The sequence below is a fragment of the Nilaparvata lugens genome, chromosome 5, assembly GCF_014356525.2.
Source record: "Nilaparvata lugens isolate BPH chromosome 5, ASM1435652v1, whole genome shotgun sequence".
Lineage (NCBI taxonomy): Eukaryota > Metazoa > Arthropoda > Insecta > Hemiptera > Delphacidae > Nilaparvata > Nilaparvata lugens.
Window position 1 is genome coordinate 26,467,802 of NC_052508.1, and position 27,349 is coordinate 26,495,150.

Here is a 27,349-nt window from a genome sequence, read left to right on the forward strand (position 1 = left end):
GTGCATTTTTCACTTAATACGTGTTTTAAATACAAGTCTCAACTATAAATTCATTTTAATTCATTTATTTCTTTTCATAATAGTAAGTGCATTTCTCACTTCATAAGTGTTTTAAATTGAGGTTCAAACTGTAAATTCACTTGAATTCCATTATTTCTTTTTATATCTAATTAATACTGGTTGGGATTGTTTGCTGCAAATGGTAATAATTTGAAAATGTGCTTGCTACTCACTTTTATGTATGAATCCAATCTAAATTTAACTGTGTTGAATTGGGTCACATATAATAAATAAAACATCAATATTCGAGACATTTCCTCCCAATAATATAATAGATAGATAAATAATATTACTATTGATTTTTTATGTTTTGAAGTAAATAATAACATTCATGTGACATTTATTGTCATATAAATAACTCCTCGCCTGAGTAAATAACTTGAGCCGTCATTGGGCCTCAAGACTGTTATATATTAGCGGGAACGACAATTTAACGTGCCATCCGATAACACGGGAGTGTGGCTGAAAACCTTTGTTCGTATCCGGGTTTGAGCCCGGAACCTCTTGACTGCTACGCGAGCTTTATAAAATCCACTAGCCCACGGATTACTCTCTGTTTTGAAATCATTACTCCCCTTTAAACATTCAACTTTTATGTAGAAAAAAGGGAATCTGAGGTGATGACGACTTGAACTTTAGTTCGGGAAAATTGAGAATGACAATGTATTTCACATTCATATCAATTCCTGGTCTTAAAAATAATATACTCTATATAACTTGTGTCTTAACTTTGTCAGTTATTGAATAGCGAATAGAGTATGCTCGAATTATCGAGCATAGTTTTCTTTTATGAACTTTTTATACCTTACCTTTAATTCATCATTGTCCCCATATTATACACATAAGTGGGGTAATAACATGGCGCCTACAAAAGAAGAGTTGTAAAATGTCTGGTATCAATAACTTGACGCATTTAAATTTGGTAATATCTTATTTCTCTAATTCAATTGATATACAAATAGTCTAAAATATACTTGAAGAAAAGTGTAATGAGCACAAATAAATATTAAATAGTGATACTTTATTATTTACAATAATTGGCACAACAATATCTACATTGCAACAATATAAATAAACATAGTTTATTATATAGTGAAGAGTAAAGTTCAATGATTTTATTGAAATTATATTACATAACAAATCATTTTAATACTTGATCGAATTATCTATCTCTTCCAGCCTACAGTAAAAAGTAAATGCTTGGTGTAATCAGTATAGAAACTCATTGATATTTTCTGATCTCATTATAAATTCTAAAATAATTGTCCAAAATCAAGTTAAGGAATGCTCATAAGCTATGTGAATATCACACTAAGAAAGGAATGTTAAAGTTAGTACATGATTCCTAGCAACCAATTAATATTTGATGATGAAACACTGGGATATTCTGAGAAATATCTGACGCAAATAAGTCATTGGTCCAACAATAATTTTTCTCGCTCTCATTTTCATGAAGACCTGATAGATTGACAATTAAATTGTAATTCCAAATGAGAGTTTTCAAACAATTGTTGTTATTCTTATATTAATTAAAAATTGTAATTGTTGCCAATGTGAGTAGGTTTTTATAAAAAGTAATGTTAATGTAATGTGGAGACAACCTTCAACTCGACTTCAATAAGCAACTAATTTCTACCAACATCTATCCATCTATCTGTTAAAGAGTTACTGGGAAGGATGCTCTTAATATTCTGTCCAAAGAATGGACATTGATATGTCTAAAGCTCCGCCAATTTATGTAGTTACAAAACAATATTATCTTGAAGGAATTTGAAATTGCATTTTTTCTCATCATGTACAGTTCAATAATATTATTTCATTATTTGGAAGTTTATATTTATTATGTAAATTTAATCTAAAACTGTATTGTAAGCTATTTTATATACGTGTATAAGCCAGTATATATTGTAATCTGCATAAATGAAGCACTCAATCAATCAATCTATCCATCCCAACCCGACTTGGATTTCTAATAATATTCAGGATTGATAGTAGCCTAATAATTTTATCATATTTTTCCAATGACTTCAGGTTTATTGGTTTAGTGCTGTGACAAGCCTCTTGTCAATTCATCGATAAAATAATGTGAACTTCTCAGTCTTGTTGATGAGAGTGTTTGTTTTTAAAGGGGAAAGTGAATGAAATTTAAACTTTATTTGGCGGTTACTTGGATCGCATCTCAAGAGCTCATTTTATACAGTACTCTATTGTAGCATTAAATAGTGTTCAATGGAATCTTCAACAGATTTTGCCTTCGATAGGTTGTGACATATCGCGTTCTATTTCTGTAGTTGGCTTCAGAGCTGTTGACTACAAGCATAAATAAACAGCTGCATCTTAACTTTTCACAAACTACGCGTCTGCGAATGACTGAAATTCGCGTTCAATCTTTTTATGCCAAGAAAGGGAAAAATAATTCATGTATTCGCCATTACAAGAAAATATTTGCGATATCGTTTAATAGAATATTTGCGATTACCAGAGTATAAAATCTATGTTTTGAAAAACTCTTGCTTATAAATCTTGAACTGTCAGCAAGTGACATTTTCAGCACTTCCTTATACCTAAATCCGATTTGAAATGTCTATTCTGCCAAAAAGGACGAATATGTCATCTTATGTTCTCAATTTGTTTAATATAAATGTTAACATTCTCCTTTGAAATATTTCGGGTGGTCTCTAAGAGTTTTGAACTGGAATTGGTAGAATATATGTTAATCGTGATATGATAGGGATCGATTCTTTCCATTAGGTTATTTGATGTCATCTTGGGAAGTCAGGAAATTGTTGAAATTTCAACAATTCATTGGTGAATCTCAGGAATGACATATCATATAACTTAGATTAATTAGGCATGTATTGAATTAACTTCATTGAAGGTTTAATTGGCTGAAACATGATTCCCAAAATTATAATAAACAACATGAATGGTGACGTAATCTAATGTTTCTATTCATAGGACTATTTTTTTTAATTATGTATATTTTGAACTAATTTTGTCTTTTATGAAATGAAGGCCTCTTTATTTGACTGCTGTCTAGGGTGATAAGATTCATTCAATCATTATCTGGATCACTTCATAAAAAATGTGAAGTGCTCACCTACAAATCCAGTGCTTGTAGTCCTAGACAACCACGAGTCCCATATAAGTCCCATTGGATTGCAAAAATGTAAAGACAATGGAATAACACTGGTTTCATTGCCTCCACACACCAGCCACAAGTTGCAACCGCTTGACCGGTCTGTGTTTGGTCCTTTCAAGGCTGCCTACAATCGTGCAGCTGAGGATTTTATGACAACTAATCCGGGAAAAACCATAGACATATATACAATTCCAAATCTAGTTGGTGCTGCCTTCCCAAGAGCATTCATACCTACCAACATTTCTAGTGGATTCAGGTGCACTGGCATATGGCCTTTTGACTCAAAAATATTTGATTCTAGTGAATTTCTTTCATCTTTTGTAACTGACCGTCCAAATCCAGAAATCAATCAACCCTCATCTTCAGCAAACTCTCTATTAAGCACAAGACAGTCCCCTCCAGCTCCATCTGCCTCTACCCCCAGACAGTCATCTGCAGTCCTCAGCATCAATCAACCCTCATCTTCTGCAAACTCTCTATTGAGCACAAGACAGTCCCCTCCAGCTCCATCTGCCTCTACCACCAGACAGTCATCCGCAGTCCTCAGCATCCCTAAATGTGCTGGCATCTCGCCAGAAGATGTTCGCCCTTTTCCAAAAGCCCAGGAACGAAAAAGAGCTCTAGGTCGACAAAGAGTAAAAAGTCGAATTTTGACTAGCACACCGGTAAAAGAGTCAATCACCAACGAATATGAAGAGCGGCAAAAGAGGAGAATGGTTAAAAAAAACATTTTCAGTGCGGCAAAAAAACAAAAAAGAAGTGAAACTATGACAACAGTGCAACAAATTGAAGAGGAATCCATTGAAGAAGAACCTAATGAAGTGCAACGCAGTTTCAATTTTGAATCCTGGGGAGTGGCCACCATCAATAAAGATGACTTTGTAATAGTTAGGTTTGCAACAAAAACCACTCTCCTCCATTATATAGGTAGAGTTTTAGAAGTTAATGAGGATGAGATGGAGTGCAAAATTAGATTCATGCGGCGCTACAGAGCTAATTCGTATTATTTTGTATTCCCCAATGTTGTAGATGAGAGTTTTATTCATTTCCAAGATGTGATTAAACTTCCAGATCCAGTAGCAGTGAAGGGTTCTGAAAGACTATCTTCAAAAATACATTTCAATTTGGACTTTTCTAAAATGAATTTGCGCTGAAATCTTTTGAAATATAAATAGAGAAATGCTAGTTGATTTTAATTTCATTTTGATTTTTTTGTAAATATATGTACATATTATAATCTCAATTATTGAAAAATACATTATTGTTTTGATTTATACAAAAATCCATCTGTTCTTCCATATAATGTGAATAATTATTGCCCTGGGTCAAGCCTCCCATAATTGGGTCAAACCTCCCATATGGTGGGTCAAACCTCCCTAATGTGGGGAGCGTTGACCCATAAAACACAGCTCTCAATCATATCTATTCTTAGTAAATTGAAGTTTTGGAAAGTAAGTATGACCATGCTATATCATACCTTAAGTACTAAGGTATATTTTCCATGCCTGATAAGAGTAATAATACTATTTTGTACGAAGAAAATTGAGAATTAATGAAAACTGGGTCAACCCTCCCTGTCTTCCCCTACTCTATTGTAGCATTAAATAGTGTTCAATGGAATCTTCAACAGATTTTGCCTTCGATAGGTTGTGACATATCGCGTTCTATTTCTGTAGTTGGCTTCAGAGCTGTTGACTACAAGCATAAATAAACAGCTGCATCTAACTTTTCACAAACTACGCGTCTGCGAATGACTGAAATTCGCGTTCAATCTTTTTATGCCAAGAAAGGGAAAAATAATTCATGTATTCGCCATTACAAGAAAATATTTGCGATATCGTTTAATAGAATATTTGCGATTACCAGAGTATAAAATCTATGTTTTGAAAACTCTTGCTTATAAATCTTGAACTGTCAGCAAGTGACATTTTCAGCACTTCCTTATACCTAAATCCGATTTGAAATGTCTATTCTGCCAAAAAGGACGAATATGTCATCTTATGTTCTCAATTTGTTTAATATAAATGTTAACATTCTCCTTTGAAATATTTCGGGTGGTCTCTAAGAGTTTTGAACTGGAATTGGTAGAATATATGTTAATCGTGATATGATAGGGATCGATTCTTTCCATTAGGTTATTTGAAGTCATCTTGGGAGGTCAGGAAATTGTTGAAATTTCAACAATTCATTGGTGAATCTCAGGAATGACATATCATATAACTGAGATTAATTAGGCATGTATTGAATTAACTTCATTGAAGGTTTAATTGGCTGAAACATGATTCATCCCAAAATTATAATAAACAACATGAATGGTGACGTAATCTAATGTTTCTATTCATAGGACTATTTTTTTTAATTATGTATATTTTGAACTAATTTTGTCTTTTATGAAATGAAGGCCTCTTTATTTGACTGCTGTCTAGGGTGATAACATTAATAATACTAAATTAATTTTAATTTTGATTCGATTGACTCTTCTACCTATTGATTTGTTAGCCATTGTATTAGCAATGACTAGTAGTGTTCAATCTTAAAGCATAATAAATCAATAAACATCACTAAACCTTCATTTACACTAGGTACATAGAACCTTTCCATGGTAATATTAGTTATTAATGTATTTGGTGAGTTTTTTAAATCACCGGATCACAGTTAATACTTGGGTCTCCGCTTGAACCCTTTATTTTGTTTTGAAACTTGGAATTGCTCAGTTTGTGTCGGTGAGGAGATGCGTTGAACTTTTGAACTCCAGCTGATGACGCAAATCCAGTGGAAGACTGGAGGGAACTTGAGCGTCCCGCCAGTTGTCACTTGAGCCACTTTCAGCGCATCTGAAAACAATAATGATACTATTAATGGCTAATTCGGTCATTCTCATGATCAATACTTACTTTATTCAAAAATAATTTTTTTAATTTTCGTATTATATATAACTTACAGATAGGCCTACTTATTTTCTTATTGAATGTTGATAATTAAGTAACTAGACAAACCACAATATAGTAAGGTATCGAATTTTTGTTGATTGCAATAAAAGTATTTTAGTTTATCGCAAAATAGTTTATGCTAGCTACTTAGCTATTCTATTTTAACAATACATGTATAGTATCATTTTCCAGATGTTCTGTGGTCCAGTAATGAGTATTCATGAAAAATAATAATTTAAATCTAAATTTTTCAAATTAAAAAGTTACTCTCAATGAGTTCAATCCCATCTACACTAATTAGCAATGTATTCATTAACTTTTTGAAATAATAGTGTTATTCATAAAAAATCCACATTCTGTACTTCTTGACACCTACTAGGTAGTGGGGAGTGTTGATACCTAATTGGATGGAATGATAACAAAATCAGTATTGAATAAAACAGTAGTAGTGATAAACAAAACTTTCGTATTCTAAAAGTTGCAATCCTCAGCTAAGGAGCTCCAGGATCTTCATTTAATTAAAGTGCTCTAGGATCTTTATTTTATTATTACAATAATATTTAATAATCTAGGCCTATATAAATGAAAATCGAGCCTCAAATTTTGACATTCAATAACTTTTTCACGTGTGTACCGAATTTGATATTTTTTTTAGTTTTGCTCGTTATGTTCAGGACCAGGTTTATGGCTTATCAAATTTATAATCCGACTTCAGGACTCTTTCCTACGATCCTTCAAAGTTTCCATGTAATCCTTATGAGAGAAGATTTGTGAGCTGGCCACACACAGAAATAAAAATCAGCTGTTATAAGCATTGCGTCATCCTACAGCCGTCGGTATATCTGTTTTTACTTTCCTTGCCCTATTACCATAGGTAAGGAAAGTATTGCTTTCCGAAAAAAATTAAGGTACCCCAATTTCTTAATTTCTATACGTTTCAAGGTTCCCTGAGTCCAAAAAGTGGTTTTTGGGTATTGGTCTGTATGTGCGTGTGCGTGTGCGTGTGTGTGTGTGTGTGTGTGTGTACGATATCTCATCTCTCAATTAACGGAATAACTTGAAATTTGGAACTTAAGGTCCTTACAATATAAGGATCCGGCACGAACAATTTCGATCAAATGGAATTCAAGATGGCGGCTGAAATGGCGAAAATGTTGTCAAAAACCGGGTTTTTCGTGATTTTCTCGAAAACGGCTCCAACGATTTTGATCAAATTTATACCTATAATAGTGAGAAAAACTACAAAATCAAAATCTCTAATTGACTGACTGACTGACTTATTGTTGATGCTTATGCATCTGGGGCTAAATTGACTAAAGAATTGAGGAAGAACAAGACTAGATATCGTAATAAAATTTTTATTCATAAATAGCCACAGTAACCCTTAGAAGTGGTGCCCTCGTAGCACCAGTAGACCGAAGTAGGAGGACTAACACTAGGCGGAAAATTTCGGTCTGCCCCTGGCACTGGAAACAATGCTGGTGACAGGCCGAGGACAGTGAGTGGTGCTATGATACTTATATCATAGTGCCACGCTAACTCAGTGCTGATCATACTATCACTGCGGCCTGAGTTTTCAGAAGCAGCTCGCACGCGCGGGAGAGTTGCAAGTTCTGCAGGAGAGGCCTTCAGGCCTGTATACTGCAGGGGTGGAAGGTGGATACAGGAGTCGGCTCCTGTATCCGGGAATTTTGGGCTTCGGCCCCTCACACCTATAATAGTCATTGATAAGCTCTATGAATTGCCACAAGTCTAATATCTGTAAAAATTTCAGGAGCTCCGCCCCATCCATGCAAAGTTTGATTTTAGATTCCCAATTATCAGGCTTCAGATACAATTCAAACAAAAAAAAAATGAGTGGTAAAGATTGAGCATGAGAATCTCTACAATTAATGTTCAATAACATTTTCACCTAAAATAATTGGCAACTGTTGATTCTATTAAATCATTCACTATGAAGAGATAGCAGACTTCGTGTGTCACCAGTGTTATTGTCCTGTCACCAGCTGGCTCAGATCTTTCAATTAGTAGACTTGTGATGCGCGGGAACACTAGTGTCTGGTGATCAATTTTCATAACGGCAAGGAATGTTGTGTGAGTGTGCCACACCAGATTTTTCAATTTTGCATCAGATTAAGCTAAGGCTAAACACGCAGGAGGCGTGGCTTGGTGATACAAAGTGTTGATTTTATGGAGATTGCCTTATCACACCGTTCCACGCCATGTCCTATTCATTGTTTATGAGTCCTTATTCAAACCAATAAGCAAGAAGCACCTGGATGCAAAATGCCGCATCGCGCCTTCTCAGGTGTGCATCCAGCTAAAGTTTTTCATGAGATGCATTAACTATTTGGCGGTACAAAGTTCGCCGGCCCTGCTAGTATATACATTAAACAATTGAACAAAGTATGCATTGTACAAAACAATATATCATATTGTTTGACAATAGCCAATACAGAAAAAACAAATAAAAATTGAATACAAATACAGTATATCGAATGAAGATAAAAACATTAAATTAACATTGAAATTATTTAACAGTTCATAATATACAGTTGAAATCAATCAGTCAGTCATCTACCATAACTTTATTTATCCACTATCGAAGAACTCACATAAACTATTAAAGCACATGTTCATTAACCAGTCAATTCTTTTCTTAAGTTGTTTCTATTGACCATAGATAACTATGATATGTGGAGATATGTGGTGTTTAGAATTTTCTTGCTCATATGAATTGGGTTTTTTAATGAAAAGCTGTCCTATGTGGTTGTAGTCTAAAGGCGTTTCTCGAGCGATCATCGTATAATTGAGCGGGTATTGTAATTAAATCATGTTATGAATCGAATCAAACTTGCAAGCGATATATGAGATAGATATAAATATTGTGAGAGGTTTTAATAGGAACCAGGTATTGTTTTTTGTAGGTACCTGGTGGGTTTTAGACGACATTGGCCGGATCGGCTGGTATGTGTAGTGAAGGCCTCGGCCGGGACTGGTAGTTGGTAGGCCCCTCTTGCGGTGCGGGCAGGCCGTCTCCTTCACTTTTCCGTCTCACCAGCGCCGCTACTTGTCGCTTCTGCATCTGTCTAAGTAACTTTTTTCTCCTTCTCGTCTGAAATTAGAACGAAAATTGAGCATCTATTAGGTTTGAAATTATATAATTATTCACCTATCGACTACCGTAAAATATATAAATTGAGTATCTATTTGGTCTATAATTATATAATTATTCACCTATCGACTACCGTACAATATATAAATTGAGTATCTATTTGGTCTGTAATTATATAATTGACCGAGCGAAGTGAGGTCTAAGATTCAAGTCGACGGTTTGGCATTTCTCTTAATGTTTAAATGTTTGAATGTTTAAATGTTTATTTGTTTATATGTTGCGCATTTACGGCGAAACGCGGTAATAGATATTCATGAAATTTGACAGGTATGTTCCTTTTTAAATTGCGCGTCGACGTATATACAAGGTTTTTGGAAATTTTGCATTTCAAGGATAATATAAAAGGAAAAAGGAGCCTCTTTCATACGTCAATATTAGAGTGAAAATCAGACTATAGAATTATTCATCATAAATCAGCTGTCGAGTTGCCATGACGCATGCAATTCAATATCTCAATGTAACTTGGTAAAAAAATTAACAGCTGTGTAGACTATAAATTGCATGCCTCATTGAATGCAATTTTTATGCACTATTAAATAGGATGCAAAGAACTTATAATAGCTCGTCTGGGCGCCTAGATGTCTTCTGGTTTTCTCGCGCTAAATTCCGGAGAGCGTTATATGATAATTAAATCTTGTGTAAGCATGATCTGATCAAATAAATAGTTAGTGTTTCAGCGTGGATGTGCTTATGGTTTGGGACGTCGTTATAACTGCGCGAGGTCTACTGTTCACAGAACTACTAGTTATTCACCTATCGACTACCATACAATATAAATTGAGTATCTATTTGGTCTATAATTATTCATCTATCGACTGCCGTATAATATTTATATATTATGAATAGAAAAGGGTAGTTCACTCTGTCCTCTTCAAGGGATCAACGGGGAGAAGTGTTTGCAAATGAGTCATATTATTCACAATAGTTTTGCTACAAAGTTGATGAAATTAGCAGTTTGAGCATTTTAATATAATGAAATTGGTAAGCTCAGAGTGGAAATTTCTTGTTGATGGCTTGGACAGTCTCATAGTTATATTTATAGAAAAAACAATATATTTTTAGATAATGGAAAATGTGTTTCCAATTATCATGAGTTGCACAATAATTTCGATACTAATTCAATAGAAGGTCTAGTTATAGAATTCCAAATCTGTTCAATTAGTGTATGCAGGATGGGAAAACCTGTTTGATGATTTATAAAGAGTCCTGCATCACATATTGGAAATCTTTGCGGTCCAACAATTATTATTTCTCCATTTATAGGGACAACAGGTGAATAATTAATTTAAATATGCATATAAATATCAATTCCAATTGATTTATTTTATTACGGTATACACAAATAGCAAATTGATGATTCAGAACATTTTAGAAGAAGGTTGCGATCCATCTGCCATCTGCCTTCCCCATTATGCTTGAAGGTCAAATTATAATCTGTACAAAATTACAGATGGAATTAAATAGAGAATGCATTTATTCAAATGCTAATTAATATATAATTATTATTTAACGAAAATCCATCTATTTAATTCCATCTGTAACTGGTTGGCCGCTATGGCTTCGTATAAAATGAGCGCTGCTATCCAGAGATTGTCAGTTTGGTGTAAGGGTAAGCATTCCTGACTGGCAATTGGGAGGTACCGGGTTCGATTCCCGGGCTGGCAACTAATTTTTGGATAGTAGTTCTCATCGAATTTCCATCTAGCTGTTAACCCTGTTGTCAATGTCTGCAGTAGCAGAAGTCTTCGGGTGATTTACAGCATTTATTTAGGATTTTCGTTAAATAATAATTATGTACAAAATTACTTCTTACTTTTGGAGGGACATGTGCAGCAGAAAAGGCATATAGAGGTAGGGCGGTGATGTTACCGTTCTGAACCGGCCAGCATTCTCTAATTTCTAGTGAGAATTCAAGCGCTCATGCTGAACTTACAGAGTTTCCTCTCTGAAAGCCTTCAGTCGACTGACTCTAATCGACAAATTGGCAATAATTGCACTTCTACCTATGACTTTATCCATCATAGCAATTGGCTGAACTCCCTCCATTTCTCTGCGCCGCATATTCGTCCAAGTCAAAAGTTATTTTGTTCGGAGTGTAGGTAGGTAGGTACGAAATGTTCTTTAACTTATTCCTCAACAATAAGTTTCGTTTATTCTACTCTTTGTGTTTGTCAGGGTTTCATATTTATTCCTGGCATGACTTGAGTTTAATGGCATTATAATGAGAAGTGGACCACTTGTTACCTGGAAGAATAGCCTTAGGTAGTAGCAAGGGAAGTCGACACATTGTGCTCCCTCCTCTTCTGCATCAATGTAGACTCCTCGCACCAGAATCGAATTGCTTGAGTTGATGAGTATCAAGAAAAGAAAACACGCCACGTGAGTCACCCAGTAGCTCATCACCTTATTATCTGAAATATAACAAAAATATTGTCTATTTTGAGTTGAATCACCCTTAAAAGCGGTGCAATTGAAAAGGGCTTTGAAACCAATGTTTCTAGTTGTAAGCTCCAGTAATCGTCATAGATAAAATACTCATTTAAAAAATTCGAATTTTCCTTTAATTTTCAACATAAAATTATTCCAAACAAAATTTTCGAGCTAACTTTATGTAGTAATATTTTTCAGTCAACATTGTGATTCATGTCACCATGCGAGTAAAAATAAATAATGCAAATTCCACTAATTTCGGATGCGTCTTGAGTCTGTATTGCTCTCAATGTTGGAATATTTGGACTGAATCACAGTCAATCAAATGGTTGAGCTTTAAAATTTAAGAGAACTTCTAAACACATAAAACCTCTGCGGTATTCGAAAGACAACAAGATTAGTAGAATTCTATTTTCAATATATGAGACTCCATTGCAATCGCAGATTGAAATAATGCTCAACAAGCGGTTTTCAATCTGGAAAATATAGATGCACAATAGGGTTTTGTTTTCTAGTGAGGTAAGAATGCCACACTACCCACATGCTTCGCTACCAGGAAGTAAGTGTCTTTTTGAATGGTTTTCCACCGCGTATTACAATCCCAGATTGAAGCAATTATGTAGGCTTATTAAGAAATCATGCCTTCAAGTAATGATTATTCATCAATGGGAATTCAATTAAAATTCACTGGGTAAAACTTGAAAATAAGCTGGAATTATGCTATGAATCTAAGAAAACTCCAAGTAGAATTCAAGCATGATAAAAAATTGATGAGTGTAGGACTTTTACTTAGATAATTCAGTGAGAGGAGATAATTAGAGAAAATATTCTAATAAGCTGCATAATTCCTTCTGATTGCTAGATTCTATACTTATTTAATAGATGCAATACTGAAGTATTGAAACAACGGAAATAGTGTTATGAAACTGTAGAAAAGTTATACATTGGATAATAAAAAGTTCATTGGCTTCAAACCAGAAATAATTGGTTCAAAGTGGAAAGAAAGGCTTGAATTTTAGATGAAAGTTATAATAATTATTTGGGGTCAAACATCACACGTGATAAAACATGTGTATTCCTTTCTAGGCTTTTTTTCGCCAATAGTAAGTAAATGGCTTATCTCCCTAGAGCATTAAAGATCAAAGTATTATTAATTATGATTGAAACTAATATAAATCTTAATAATAATTAAAACCAATATATCTTACTTAACTTTCTCCGTCTGAAATTTTACAATTGATTCAAATGCAAGGAAATAAGTAGGCCTACTTTGGGGTTGTAAACTTACTGCAAACAAACATACTCCTAAATAATAGTGTCTTCCATTTGATATAGCTATCGTTTATCAACTTATTTTACAATTTAGTATCAATTGATTGATCAATATCAAAAGCATCTAGTTTCATTCATACGTGTAGTTATGAATGAAATTGTAATTTGCAAATGTTACTTACCGATATTCTATTTTATGCAATAAAATGTAGTTTTGTTCCATTCATATAAAGTTATATACCATTAAATTCTTATTTTAGAATAATTATGCAATGGAATTTTTTTAATATTATTATTCTGATGTTTTTCAAAACCACTTGAAGTTTTGTGAAATAGATTGAAATTGTTTTAGAAAAACGTCTACTTATTAGTTTAACAAAAGTTTCAATAATGAGTGTTTTCATTATTGGGGAATAAATTATAACTTATAATTTAGTTACCTCAAATTACTAAATTTTTAGTTGATATTCCTATTTTCAATCAATTTCCCAGTTAAATTAATCAATATCTTATTTCTATCATGAAGACTGGACAGTGCAGTTTATTATAGCCTTTATTATAATATTCATACTATGGAAATCAAAGATAATCGACCATGCCAAGTGCCATTCTCTGTCATAAACCACATAAACCCGTGGATTGCGATTAAAGTATTTTTCAGCTACTGTGCATCATTTTTGAAACCTGTTTTGTATCTTACAGAAACCATTTGGCAAATTGGAGCTTATATACCGGTAATTGAAGTTTGAAGAACTTCTTGACTGAATTAACTCTTCATTATGATTCACCAATTTACAGAAATATTCAAGTCGTAAAATACAACGAATAGTTTATGCTGGACAAATGTGAGTATAAAAATTATGTTTCAATAAATATTTTTCGAAATGGAATAGCCCTATTCAAGATAGCTATATTTTCGCTATATTTAGTTAGATATGAAGACATTGAACTTTGAATAATATGATCAATTTCACATGTTGCTAAACGAAATGGCCAAGTTGAAAGGATTTGAGAAGAATTCATAATAAATATGTTTTCATAAATAATCTATAGAAAGTAATAGGATAATTAAAAAAATATATTCATATAATAGACCTACCTATATATTTTTGATATTTTATAGAATAATTTGTAAAAATATTTTTTTCACAAATTATTGAGTGAGATTTATGTAATTTTTTTACAAAGAAGCAGTAGAAACGTTCTTTTTCCCCTATTCCTGGATATCCAAGAAGCAATCCTCTTAAAAGCCTTTTAAAGACTCTTCCTCTTTTTTATCATTCTTTATAAAGATTTTTCCAATCTTGTTGCTGAATTTCCCTTAATCAGTCATTTTCGAATTACAAACTTTTTATAAAATCTTACTCTGGAAACTATAATATACACTATAATACAATATGATAATTATTTCTCATCCAACTTTTCTCATTTCATTTTTTTGTTTTAATGAAAATTACATATAGGCCTACTAATATGTAATGTTATTGTATTACTTTATTTTAAAATCTTACTTTAGAGTGATTAAACTCAATCTAGACACATCACTAGCAGTTAAAATTCTCTGAACGTGAGTTTAATATTGTAACATTTTGTAAAACGAATATTGACTTGAACCTAAGATTGTAATTTACTGGTGTAAATATTATGAACCAATTGATCACCTGGAAGAAAGTAGATATTGAGCAGATTCCACACTCCTCTCCATACATTGACCGTGCCACAGAATGATAGTATCAGATAGATATCGACTGTGATCAACCTCAGAAGACCCGATATTCGCGAGACAATGCTCTTCACTAACGGCTGGGTGGCGAAGGTTGAGAACACTAGGATGTATCCCATTATCTGAAACGAATTTTTCATTTTTCAAAACTCATACAAATATATTTGTTTAGTATCACATTAAACTTCAGAATTAAATAGAATTATTTATGGATGCACAACTAAAAGTGCTAACATAGTATTAGTATCAAGGGCTAAGCACTCTTCAAAGAATCTCCTATTCCTTCAAAAGCTGTCACGTATTTTTGCAATAAATAACTGGAATTACAATTATTATTCATGCAATGATGATCTATTTATACAAGTTGGATTCTATTGAGACGAAAGCTTTCCACTAATGAAAAATCTCATTGAAATTTCGAGAATCACTTTCAAATTGGATAATTTGTATAACATTTCCTCAAAATTTCTCTCTGGGAATTTTCATTGATAATAATAATAATTGAATTTTATTAATAATAAAATTCAGGAAAGTAATATTTTACTGTTAGAACATTCAAGTCACAACATTGAATTTTTCACGTTTGTGATGATCATTTTGCACACTTTCTAATTTTTTTTTTCATTTTTTCTTTTAACTCACCCTGCCATGTAACATTAAGCTATTTCCTAGGTATTTAAAGCTAAGAAATCATTAGGAATTTGTTCATATCTGTGCGTAAATGCATTCTGCGCCTTAATACAAAAAAGGTATTTAATTATTTCCAATCGTCAATTAATAATAGAACTTTCTCAGCATTAACTCAATAATTATCTGTCTTTGAGAGAATCATACGATGTGTGTAAACAGATAGCCTACGTGAATGAAATCATGAATGGCCGTAATAATTATTATAGGTTAGCGGAACAGGCTAAGGGGTTGCACCAATTTGCCCAACAATGGGCCAATTTGGCCACAAAAGGCTGCCAATTGTGGTCTGCTTTGCTCTGCTCTGCTCTGCTCTGTCCCTCGACAAGACGGAAGTATGTGTCCGCGCCACGACTCCTGTCCTATCCCATCCCATCCCATCTATGCTATGCTATGCACTGTTATGTGTCTCGTATCGCCCACCAACTGCTAGCTGAATGTCCACTTTTGCAGTTCCTCATTTCTGCAAACTATTTTCGATGCTGTCTTTTTTTTCTTTAGGGCTACTCTTGAATATAAATAAAAAATGAAAGGATACTTGGATTTCTACTTTTATTTATATTTTGGATGCTTTATGCAAGAAAACTTCGTTAATCATCTCTTTATAATGTTTGATTGCTCAAGAATGATTGCTGTGGAATTATTAAAAAAAAACATTAACATTTTTACAGTTTGTACTTGTTTAAGTCTTGAAGATCATATTTGTATTATTTCAAGGCTTGAAGAACATATTTGTATTTGTTTAAGGCTTGAAGATCATATTTGTATTTGCTTGAGGCTTGAAGATAATACTTGTATTGGAATCATAGGAAAAAATTGTCAACTGAAAGTGTAGTTTTCATTTATAAATACTCAATAAATGAAGTGATTGACTCTGGAAACATCAAATATAATGCAGATAATAATTTCATTTAGAAGACATAGGTTTGTGGATATGTTTGACAGTACAAAAACGGAAAATTTATATTTATTAGTGTAGATTTTCCAAAGTGATATGATGACTCAAGATCTCTAAATGCAGAAATTTATTCGATATATTTATATAGGCAGCGATAGAAATTCTATTCGTGAAATCGCCGAGTAGTTTGTTATCTCATTATGTTCAAGACTCATGAAAATTACATTTAGCGACATGATCATTTTATGTTCACTAATATCAACTACATACCTCCCTCCATCCCTTTCGATATCAAGCTAATTTCCTTTTGAAATAAATTTAAATTTTTGAACCTAAATCACTTCCTGAAATTCTTACTAGCAGGAATTCTGCTGTTTCTCACAAATCCTTTCATTGATATTAAAATAATCCATGAGTGAAATTACTGGTAAATCAAAGTTCAAAGTGAAATTTCAAAAGTTGATTCTTCAAGAACTGGAGTCTAGCCAAGAATTTCCTAGCAATAGCAATCAAGAAAATCTTGTCGTCAAATCGTTACTGAATCGTTTCATTTGAAGGAGGAATCAATTTAGATAGCATTTACGATTTGACATCATTTTCCCCCATCAAACAATCACATTTGTATCGTAACTTGACTTTGATTTCCTTCTAGTAGGCCTACAGCAAGCGAGAGAAAATTACAGGTCATGAAAAACAAAAAATTCTTTATTATTACTGAATGTTTCTCGAAACCTATAAATGCAATTTACAACTTTGCAATTGGCTCTCTTCTTTTTTATGTTCTATTTTGAAATGTATCACATCTCTCTTGGTAGGATATTTATAATGTAAGTGTGAAGCGTTACCGTATGTTAAGGCAGAGTTTCATGTAATTCATAGTTCAAATTAAAACAGTATTTACCTTATTAACCATATATTATGACTTGAAAACTTCATGCTACTAAAACAGTATAACGTGAATAGAAAAAAAAACAAGAGAAAGAGATCTGTTGAAATGTCAATGTTGAAAATATTTTTTGCTTATAATCGTATAGAAATCAAAAGTCATCTAGTGGTTAACTGTTTTAAATTTTATGCTGGGTAGAAAGATACCGGTACTCTTTTATAGTTTCTCTAGAAAAAATAACTCCTGGACCGAATCTTGAATTTTATTATTGAAGGTAGGTATATAAACTTGCTAAATACAATTAGTAAAAAACAAGGCTATATATTCTTTGAATGGATATGGAGTACTCTTGGTCTTGGATATCATAATGATGGTTCATTTATATAATACTCATTCTACATAAAAATTTTTGGGAAAGAGCACGATCAATTAAAAACTTACATAGTCATTGAATGTGATCATTTAGTAGTCTATAATAAGAAATTCTAAATGAATGTCGGTAGTTTGAGTATTTGTAATACTGATTTATCTTATTAATGTACGGTACGTCTGAACTTGGATTTTAAATTTACACTTCACTCACAAATAACAGCACCCAATGCCAAAAAACATTAATTTGAAAAATCAGTAGAATTATAAAAAATGCGACGAGTTTAAAGATAAAAGAATAAACTAGCCAGACAATTATTTTCAAAGCCAACAATTAGTTCAGTTGAAGTCTCATTATTATTTTGAATTGCTCAATTAGCTTATGATTAATTACCAAGATTATCTATTGTTATGCTCACTTTCATTTGAATTTATCTAATTGCATCCTGATTATTCAGTGAATCGCTTCTTCAGAAAATGTTTAACGTAATACTATACTTTTTGTGTAGAAAAGTATTAAAACTTTCCATTCTTGATTCTTAATTTGTGTATTTTCATTATAAATTTCTCTTATAAATGCTTCATATCATTCAATTAGCATGATAAGAGTATAAGCACATAAGATTCAGACAATTTCGAACATCCTCAGTTCATTTCCGTTGTGACTGATCAATTTAAAATAGTGTCTATTGCTGTCCAAACATTTTTCTAATTCCAGTTTTTAATAATAGTATATTTTTCTAGTATTCTGCTCCCAACCAGTTTCCTGCTGAAATCAAGAATAGTTGAAATACATTAGTAAGAAATCATTCATTGAAGAAATGTGCAGTCAGTAATAGGAATAATCACTCTCTATAATTAATCAACTATATTTTTCTAATTATTCACTTCCGGTCAAACAATTTGATACTCCATCAATCGAGAACATCCTCTGCCTCGAAACCTCGTATTCTTTGAACTCATAATTGATGATTTACTGGGTGAATGAGTCCACTTTATGGACTCATTACGTAATCCGATTGACTGCAAATGATTTCAAGCTTAGTTATCTGGACGTGCTCCAAACTAAACCGCAGTAAGATGGAATCGATTAAACTGTTATTGTTGGTGAAGGTGAAAGGTTCGGCAGACTTCATAAAACGTTTTAAATTGCTCGTGACATCAGTATTTGGAATCAGCAATTGTTGTTTTTGTAATTTATTATCTGTGTAAAACTAACAATATATCGTTTGAAATTTTTATTTGTATTGTATTGGAAAACTTGGGCATCATCAACCAAAACGTAATTGGAATAAAAAATTGTTGACAGAAAATTTAATTTGAGAGTTGTGATTTTTTGGAGATCAGAGGAGATTTTTGTGCCTGATCTGATGTAATAGATTCAATAAATTTATCATATATGTATAGTATAAAACTAAATCATTTGTGCAGAAATATTTCTATCTTGATCATTCATGATTATTCACTTTAAAACCAGAATATAACTCAAAAAGTCCTTGTATGTGAATGCAATAAATTTTGTTGTTTGTCCTCATGCTGTGTTGATAAACTGATATTAGCTGGGAAAAAGGAATTGATGCTTGTGAATAGTCTACACGTGAAAAATGTATGGCAAACCAAGCAAATTAATATTGGTAAGACAGAAAATAAGACTATTAATAGATTAAGCCCTTTGCAACAATTGTCAATACTCTAAAATTGTTATGACCTTATAATAAATTATCTTATTTCTTGTTACAATAGCTGATCAGACTATTCATATGCCAAATAGCTGATGACCTCTGATTAATTTATGAGTTTCCTCCAATGGTAATGAACTGCAAATCGGAAAACCCATAAATTACCGTATATGACGTTTTTAATGTGTGTTGTACATTTTCTTTGAATAGGGTTCTAGAATAGTCTTAATGGAATCATTTTACATCTTGCATTCACTAAAATTTGAATCGAATTTTAATCTGTAGGGATGAATATTTTTAAAATGTTGTTTCTTTTTTAAATGTGTAGTAATTACAAATGAGCAGTTTAGTGAAACACATAATTTAGTCAATAATAAAATCACCGCTATTACATAGTTCTAGTGACACGAATGCAGCAACAATTCTTGCCCTATTGTATTCTTTTTAAGAGTTTGTAGTATGATATTAGCCTGTTTTAACTGACAACAATGCTATTTTCCATAATCCTAATGATATAATTCCTAACGTTATTAGGTAGAGTGAGCGGTGAACAATCAGTGAGTTGAATTTTGCTTATGCTATTTTGAATGAATAATTATTGGAATAATCTTTATAGCTCATATAGGTCAATCTATATAGGTCAGTATTTTGCAATTGAGAGTGTTTTCTATAAGAATTGAATTGAACGAAATATAAAAAGTAACCTTTTGATTGTTCACTTATAAATAATTAATACATTGAGTAAAACCTACAAAACACAAATGAGTGATTCTATGTATACATGTACTATTGGTATCAGTAAACACATACTGTCTCTCCTGTTCTATATCTTATTTAAAAAATACAATCTGATAGTATAAGTAGTATAGAAATAGCCAAATGTCGACGTTCAGGGATAGGTTCGGGTCGCCTATGGTGTTATCGTCCATTTCCATTGATATGCTGATGCCAATTACATCATCACAATAGTCCGTCCGTATTGTAAATGGAAATTTGAGGTCTTGGTCTGTTTGGATGGACTTGGCCGGCCGGCCGACAGGAAGGTCGATAGGCCTACACTAGACACCAATGCAATGCATTTCCCACCCAAACGTTTCACTAACCGATATGACGTGTAACAAACCTTTTTTTTGAAATTTTCTACTTTCTTTGCCTACTTTTCTGCAAAGTAGGTTGAAGCCAATTGGTTGAAGCATTGTTCATAGTTCATAATACAGTATTATAAAAAAGATTGAACTCATAGGATAGAGACATCTTATTTATTCATACAGATGAAAATCATGTACCATCATAATCATCATCCACCAATAAGATATCCACCCTAAGTTTGCACAAATTCAGCTCCAGGTCTGATAAAATATTGTCCTATTCGAGAGAGATCATTTTCAGCCTTCATAATGCTAGCACTCAACAATTTAGCTATTCATCTTAGCCATCTTGAATTTGAAGCTGAATCTGCTACCATAAGAAAACATTTATACGATTTTGAAACCGGAAAAATTTGATGTCACGCAACTTAAATTGACCATTAAAAGCTGCGACATCGTTATAGCTTCTATCTATCTACATTGGCTATACTTTTCTAGGTCCAAAACGTTGCCAGATCGTTTTTAACAATATAGAAATATAATTAAATATAACAAAAATCTATTCTTAATTATAACAGTCTATTATTTAATAATTGAAAAATATATTTCCTTGATCAATCTATAAACGCAAAAACGAAATGGTACTGATCATTCACTCATTCATAATCAACAGAACTAAAAATCTGCTGAACTAAATACGTTCAAATTTGGCAGGTTTGTTCAGTTGGCCATCTAGAGGCGCACTAAGAAGGATTTGAAAAAAATACAAAGATATGTCCAAAATCTGCGTTTTCTGCGTTTTCTCAGCTTTTCAAGAACAGCTGAGGTAGAATATAAAAATGTTGTATTGGAAGTTAAGATCCGCCTAAGTCCTTAGTCAAGACGCCTAAGTTCCTCCCAAGATCGGCGGTTTTTGAGCGTTTTTCCTGCGTTTTCTAGGGCTTCTCAAGAACTAATTGACATAATGTTCAAATGTCGTACAGAAGTTCAGCAAGGGTCTAGGAATTTATACTTAAGAGGACTCACAATTAAGCCAAATATACGCACAAGATAGACGGATAGACTGCTTTTCCCCAGCGTTCCCTAGCGTTTTCACATATTTTGCAAGACCTAATGGAGAGAAATTTGGTACACAGGCTTATCTGGGGTATTAAAATGTTGTATTGGGAGAATCTTGGAATAGAGCCCAAGCTCCGCGGTTTTTGAGCGTTTTCCTGCGTTTTCTATACATTCTCAAGAAATAATTGACAGATCATGTTTAGATTTGGTACAGAAGTTCAGCAAGGGTCTAGACATTTTGTCTTGAGAGGACTTCAGAATTACGCCAAAGATACGCTCAAGTTGGGCGGTTTTAGTGCGTTTTCCTTGCGTTCGCTAGTGTTTTTTCACATGTTTCAATAATCAATTGAGAGAAAACGTTTAAACTTGGTACAGACGTTCAGCTAGGGTCTATAAATTCTGTCTTGAGAGGACTTCAAAATTACGCTAAAGTTACGCCCAATGTAGGCGCTTTCACAGCGTTTTTTATAGAGTTTTCTTTCTCAAGTTTTTCATTGAATTTTTAAACCATTTTTCTACATTTCTCAAGTAAATTCAGATTTATTAGGGTTAGATATTGATGTTTGTTAAGCTCTGCATATTATTCCTGTTTGAAATTTCAAAGAACAATAAGATTGAAATACAATAATTTTTATAATATCTTAACCACATCTTCATTTGAGAATTAACTGAATATAAATTCTGATAAAAATAAAGATTTTTGCAACCCTGCACTAAATAATTCAAAGAAAACTGGTGATTGAATCGAGCCTGGAAGTCTCTTTTAACTTTCTGACGGAAGGAAGAAAAATCGAATAGAAAAAACAGGCAAGCGAAACGAGCCTGCAGATCCTATTTCTGGATGATCCAGCCGAGGGTCCAGGAGGCGGAGCCTCCTGGCCAGATGGATAAGGCAAGCGAAGTGAGCCTGCTGGCTAGTTGAATATAATTGATCATTTTAAACAAGAATTGACAGTTATTTCATCAATTATACTGGTATCAGCTATCCTCTACACAAGGCAGTGGCAAGACAGAGCATTGGCATCGCTGTTCTCCTATCTTTCTATACTGCTATTATAACATGGACTTCACAAAGGCTCAGTAACACAGTAGGGCTGTAAGTTTTAAGTTAGTTGCTTCCCAGTATCCTGATAGCTCTATTTGAAGATTGTTATTATGTTTTATTATATTTATTTCAGAGATTCGAGGTATTTCGTAACGATGGACTCAAACGAAACTGTTTCGCTGATTGTGCCTCCAGAGATTTTGGAGAAAATATTCTCCTATCTTGCCATGAAGGATCTACTAGCCTGTAGTGAGGTGTGTTTGGTTTGGAACAGAGTAGCCGATAACAAAAAGCTATGGAGAGCATTAGTGATTGAAAATATTGGTAAAGGTTGGCTTCCACACATTGAAAGTCAAGAAGAAAAAACTTCGTTCTCCGTCACTGGTTATTTTGATCCAGTGCTCGATCTCAATGTGCAGTCTCATAATGATGATGATGATGATAATAATGATAGTACACCTTTGTTATCATCTGCTAGTGTGGGATCAAATAATAATACACGATTGCTTTCATCCCTCAACCCCTACAAAAACATTTTTCTACAAAGAGCTTCGCTGGTACACAACTGGACTAGTGGTGTATACAACAAATATGTCTTGGAGCCAAAGAAATATGGTCTCACAGACTTTTACCGCTTGCGTGATTTAAATTACCCGTCAAAAGCCCCGCAGGACTGTCTATACTACCCAATTTTAGGAGAACGTTATGACAAGGAAAAGGCGTTGCTATTGATTGAAATTAAGGAGGATCCAAAAATCGTGTGTATTCTATCGATATTCGCCTCTTCGAAAAAGTCATATGAGTGTGTTAAACGTATGTGTGTGATGAGAAATGATGTGTTGTGGTTGACCACGAACAAAGTGGAATATCTTTCGGTGACAAAACAAGACACGTCTACCAAGAAATGTGGCGAACCGGACAGCTGTGCTTCACATTGCAACAAAGTGATAACTCTGAAGACATGGCATCATGATAAGTCCAAATACCATAGCTACATCACTATTGACAATGATTACTTAGCTGTCTCAATTGGTCTTTCATCGTATGTGTGGTGCAAAAAAACACTGATTTTGAAATTCACTTGTAATCTACTTGATTCTGGTATTCGGTACAAATTCCCGCGTCTGGTAACTTGCTTTAAAGATGAATGTATGATTCTATGCCACAATGAGCCAGGTACGAACGTGTCTGTTATAGAAGTATTCAAAATCATTGATGATAAAGTTGAGGGTGAACTTCAGATGAAACGAGCGCTGGATATGGATACAGGCTATTTTGTTGCAGATATGGAATGCTGTGCAAACTCAATTGTGATTAAGGCTAGTGCTGGCTGTTTGGAGGGGCCACCCTATTCTCTTGTACTCGAACTTCACAGCTTAGAGGTCTCGAGATCTTTTCATAACGTTACTAGTCCATTTTATTTTTGTGAAGTTGGCTTACAAGATTTAATGATGTATGATCGCAGTCGTTTTTCATTTTCATGTTTCAACATCCCAACAAAAGTATTCCTTGAACGTAAGCTTCCTGGAAAGCAACTATTGTGTCACTTTTCTCTCCTCCTGGAGAATCTTGCTGTAATTCAGACTATTGAATCATTAGAGATATGGAACTGGAGGAAGAATGCTATTTGTCACACGATTGAAACAGATATTGGTACTCGGTCGAGGCAAATTAATATATGCACTAATAAGTGGTTCATTATCGAGAAATATGAAAAAATCATACTCTACATTGGTAAAATTTGAGAAAATTTATTTCCTTCGAATTCCCCTTTTTAATCAAAATCAGAGTTAAGAGTAATGAGTTCAACAATTATTAAGAGTTGAGTTTATCAAAATGCAGTTAATTTTGTCTTGAAAACGTTTTCTAGGGATAGAATTTATTATTGTTTAGATACTAATTTATTAGTGCATATAAACTTGGATTATCACTTGAATATTTATCATTAATTTAGCGATTTATTATCATTAATCTTTAAAAAAAATTGCAACATATCAATTTGCTATTCATATTTTCTAATAAAATGATCCTAAGTTATTTATGGAGTGTAAAAATTCAATCAAGAATCATCCTTTTAGCGTTCCAGGGGTTTATTTTGCTTATTTACTTGTTCTTAGTACTAGATTTTGTATCGTTCGAAGCCTCTATCTAATAAGATCGAACTTTAGTTAATGAACTCTTGCTATGAATCCTCTGGCGATAAGTCAAAAATTCACTGGTGCATTCTCTTTCCAATTCCAACGGAAATTGTGGGCGCCAGGAGAGGTCATTAGATTCTCTCCTCTTTCCTCCTGGTCACTCCCCCCCACTCTCTCTCTCTCTCCATCTCTTTCGTCCCATCATTTCTCTCAACTGCCCTTCCTTTCCTGACAATCACAAAACACACAATCTCACACAAACACACGATCTCAAATGTTCTAATCCGAGGCCTAGCCAGCATTATCTAAATTCTGCTACTTAAACCACTCTTCGTTGACCGACGTCAAAGTTTCCTAATAGATTAATAGGCTCCAGTTAAGAACAACGTACAATTACACTGCAGGAATACCCCACTTTAGCGCAACATTTCTGAATGTAGGCCTACATGTCTCTAGTGCGGACCAAACTGATTTCAGTATTTGATTCGAAGTTTGAATTCCGATCTTAGGCAGTTAGATATCCTTTTCTATCGTATATTTCCTCAAATAGGCAAGTTCTCCTGGGTATACCTTATACGTAGTTGAAGAATTTGGTATTTTTGAAAACTTGCAATTTATTTCAATAAATTTCTGCTAGTAAAATCAGAGTTCCTTTTCACATTATCCTCTTCCACCAATGAATGATGACTTGACCAAATATAATCTGCAACATACATTTGCAGCCTCAAAAGTATACTCTTTCAGAATATACAGAGTGAGTCATATGTATGGGAACACTTTAATAAATTGGAGACTCTTGTAGATATAATATTGTAACTTTCAGGATAAGTTACTGGTCGTAAAACTAAATTTCAACTCCTCATAAGGGGATGACTTACGGTAGGGGTTGTAACTCGAATATTTTAAATGTAAACACCCATTGTGTGATACATCATTTTAAAGGCCTTTTCAAAACGCCATTTTGGATACAAGTATCATAGAACAGTTTTATTGATGCCATCTTTCTTGTTTCAGAAAGGCCTTTAAAATGATGTACCACAAGATGGGTATTTACTAAAATATTCGAGTTACAACCCCTAAGTCACCCCCTTATGAGGGGTTGAAATTCAGTTTTACGTCAAAATTTTGACGTATTTGACCAATAACCTATCCTGAATGTTACAATATTATATCTACAACAGCCTCCAATTTATTAAAGGGTTCCCATACATATGACTAAATCTGTATGTACGGTAGCTTACTCTATGGATAATTATTGATAGAAATTACTAGTAGCTTCTTTATACTTTTTTGTATAAACACTAGTTTTATATAATAGGGTACTAGTAGGCATAATTTCTATGATAACCAATTCAAGTAGCCCTATTAGAATATAGGTACTCTTTTGAATAAAAAATTCTTAATTATTATCGATGGCAAGCTTTCGAACGGAAATTGAGAGATGGTTTTGTCGTTTACACTCGTTTACACCATATTGAAATGTAGTGACATATATATTCACTAATAATATGTTTCTTGAATTAGTGAAAAGATTATTTTATTGGCTCTAATAAGCTATGAACGTTTGTTAAAAATTCAATTATAATTTCAAATTGACCTATTTGCACTTATTTTCTTTAAGTACCTAGTTTTGACAGAAATGAAACATTTTTGCTTGAAAGTGAAATGTAATTTCAATATATAGATAATTTTAAGTAACATTTTCAATCTCTTTCATTTATCCTCTCAACCGTCTACTATAGTTTAACCCTCTCATTTGTCAATGAATCATGTCACATCTAACAATCTTAGCTCTGAATTTCAAACGATCATCCAAGAATCGGTAGAAAAATATTGGTTTTAGTCTTTACTTGTGCTATAGACTTTCAACGTTTAGTCTGTTCACAACGCTGTAGAGAATTAATATAGATTAGTAAATCGAGTGAAATGCCTTTTTGATAACTGAGTAATTAGGAGAATTCATTCTGAAAAGTGTGTGCATACTTTCTGTTTAGTAATAGAGTACCTTAGGGAAGATGTATATTCATAGCTGCTCTGCCCTCATTACAAATGTTTGTCAATCATATTAAGGTACAGTTTCTATGACACTGATTAAATTTAACGTTTCATTAATATTGAACTTACAGCTTTTATGATCAATTAGATTTAATAAGTACCCAAGAAACCGGGACTAAGTGTTCATATTCGTCAACAATAATTTATCAAATTTCTATTATTTCAAGTAGTCTACAATATCCGAGGGATTTAGATATTGAATGAGTTGTACTGACCAATGATCCCCATGCAGATAGGTCCTCTCTGTCGGGGAAGAGGTACATATCGAGGAGGCACCAGCATCCTCTCCACACGAACACAACCAGAGTGCCGATCACGAACACACTGAAGAAGCAATCCAACACGTACAACCACGTATCTCGAGTATCCTGCAACAAAACATATAAAAACCACTTTTGAATTATTATATCCAGATCTAAAACAATTCGGACATCAAAGATCCCAAGACAATAAGAAAAGAATGTTCCCCTTTTGAATTTTGATTCCAGAAATAACTAAACAGAGTTTCATTTCCACAACTTGATCTAATCCTGGATTAATTTTAATTTGTTTTAAACTGCTATTGAGCTTACAGGTCTAAGTGTAAATTCGTAGATGAGTGAATTTGCAGATTTGGACACTTAAAGGGAAAGGCGTAAAATTCAATTCTCTGTTTTTTCAAGGCATCATAAAATGGTTTTGTTCATTTTTCACTATTGACTCATAAACGGATT

The 27,349-nt window shown here is 33.3% G+C and overlaps 2 protein-coding genes across 8 annotated transcripts in view; one reads left to right on the forward strand and one right to left on the reverse strand.

The window, feature by feature from the left end:
• Positions 1-24,816, forward strand: part of LOC111059919 — a 29,796-nt gene extending 4,980 nt beyond the window's left edge. The window contains exons 2-3 of the mRNA XM_039428050.1: positions 13,712-13,854; positions 22,577-24,816. Coding sequence (XP_039283984.1) covers positions 22,599-24,188 — 1,590 coding nt within the window. The 5' untranslated portion in view covers positions 13,712-13,854; positions 22,577-22,598 and the 3' untranslated portion in view covers positions 24,189-24,816. The remainder of the gene's footprint in view (positions 1-13,711; positions 13,855-22,576) is intronic.
• LOC111059918 overlaps positions 1,061-27,349 on the reverse strand; it is a 67,162-nt gene continuing 40,873 nt past the window's right edge. For 6 of the 7 annotated variants that reach the window (XM_039428056.1, XM_039428054.1, XM_039428052.1 and 3 more), the window contains 5 exons: positions 26,852-27,004; positions 14,671-14,854; positions 11,552-11,718; positions 9,064-9,247; positions 4,838-6,036 (listed from right to left, as the gene is read on the reverse strand). In XM_039428056.1, the coding sequence (XP_039283990.1) occupies positions 9,074-9,247; positions 11,552-11,718; positions 14,671-14,854; positions 26,852-27,004 (678 nt within the window). In that variant the 3' untranslated portion in view covers positions 4,838-6,036; positions 9,064-9,073. Of the gene's footprint in view, positions 2,625-4,837; positions 6,037-9,063; positions 9,248-11,551; positions 11,719-14,670; positions 14,855-26,851; positions 27,005-27,349 lie in introns of those variants that run through there. The other variant, XR_005571300.1, reaches the window with a different exon arrangement.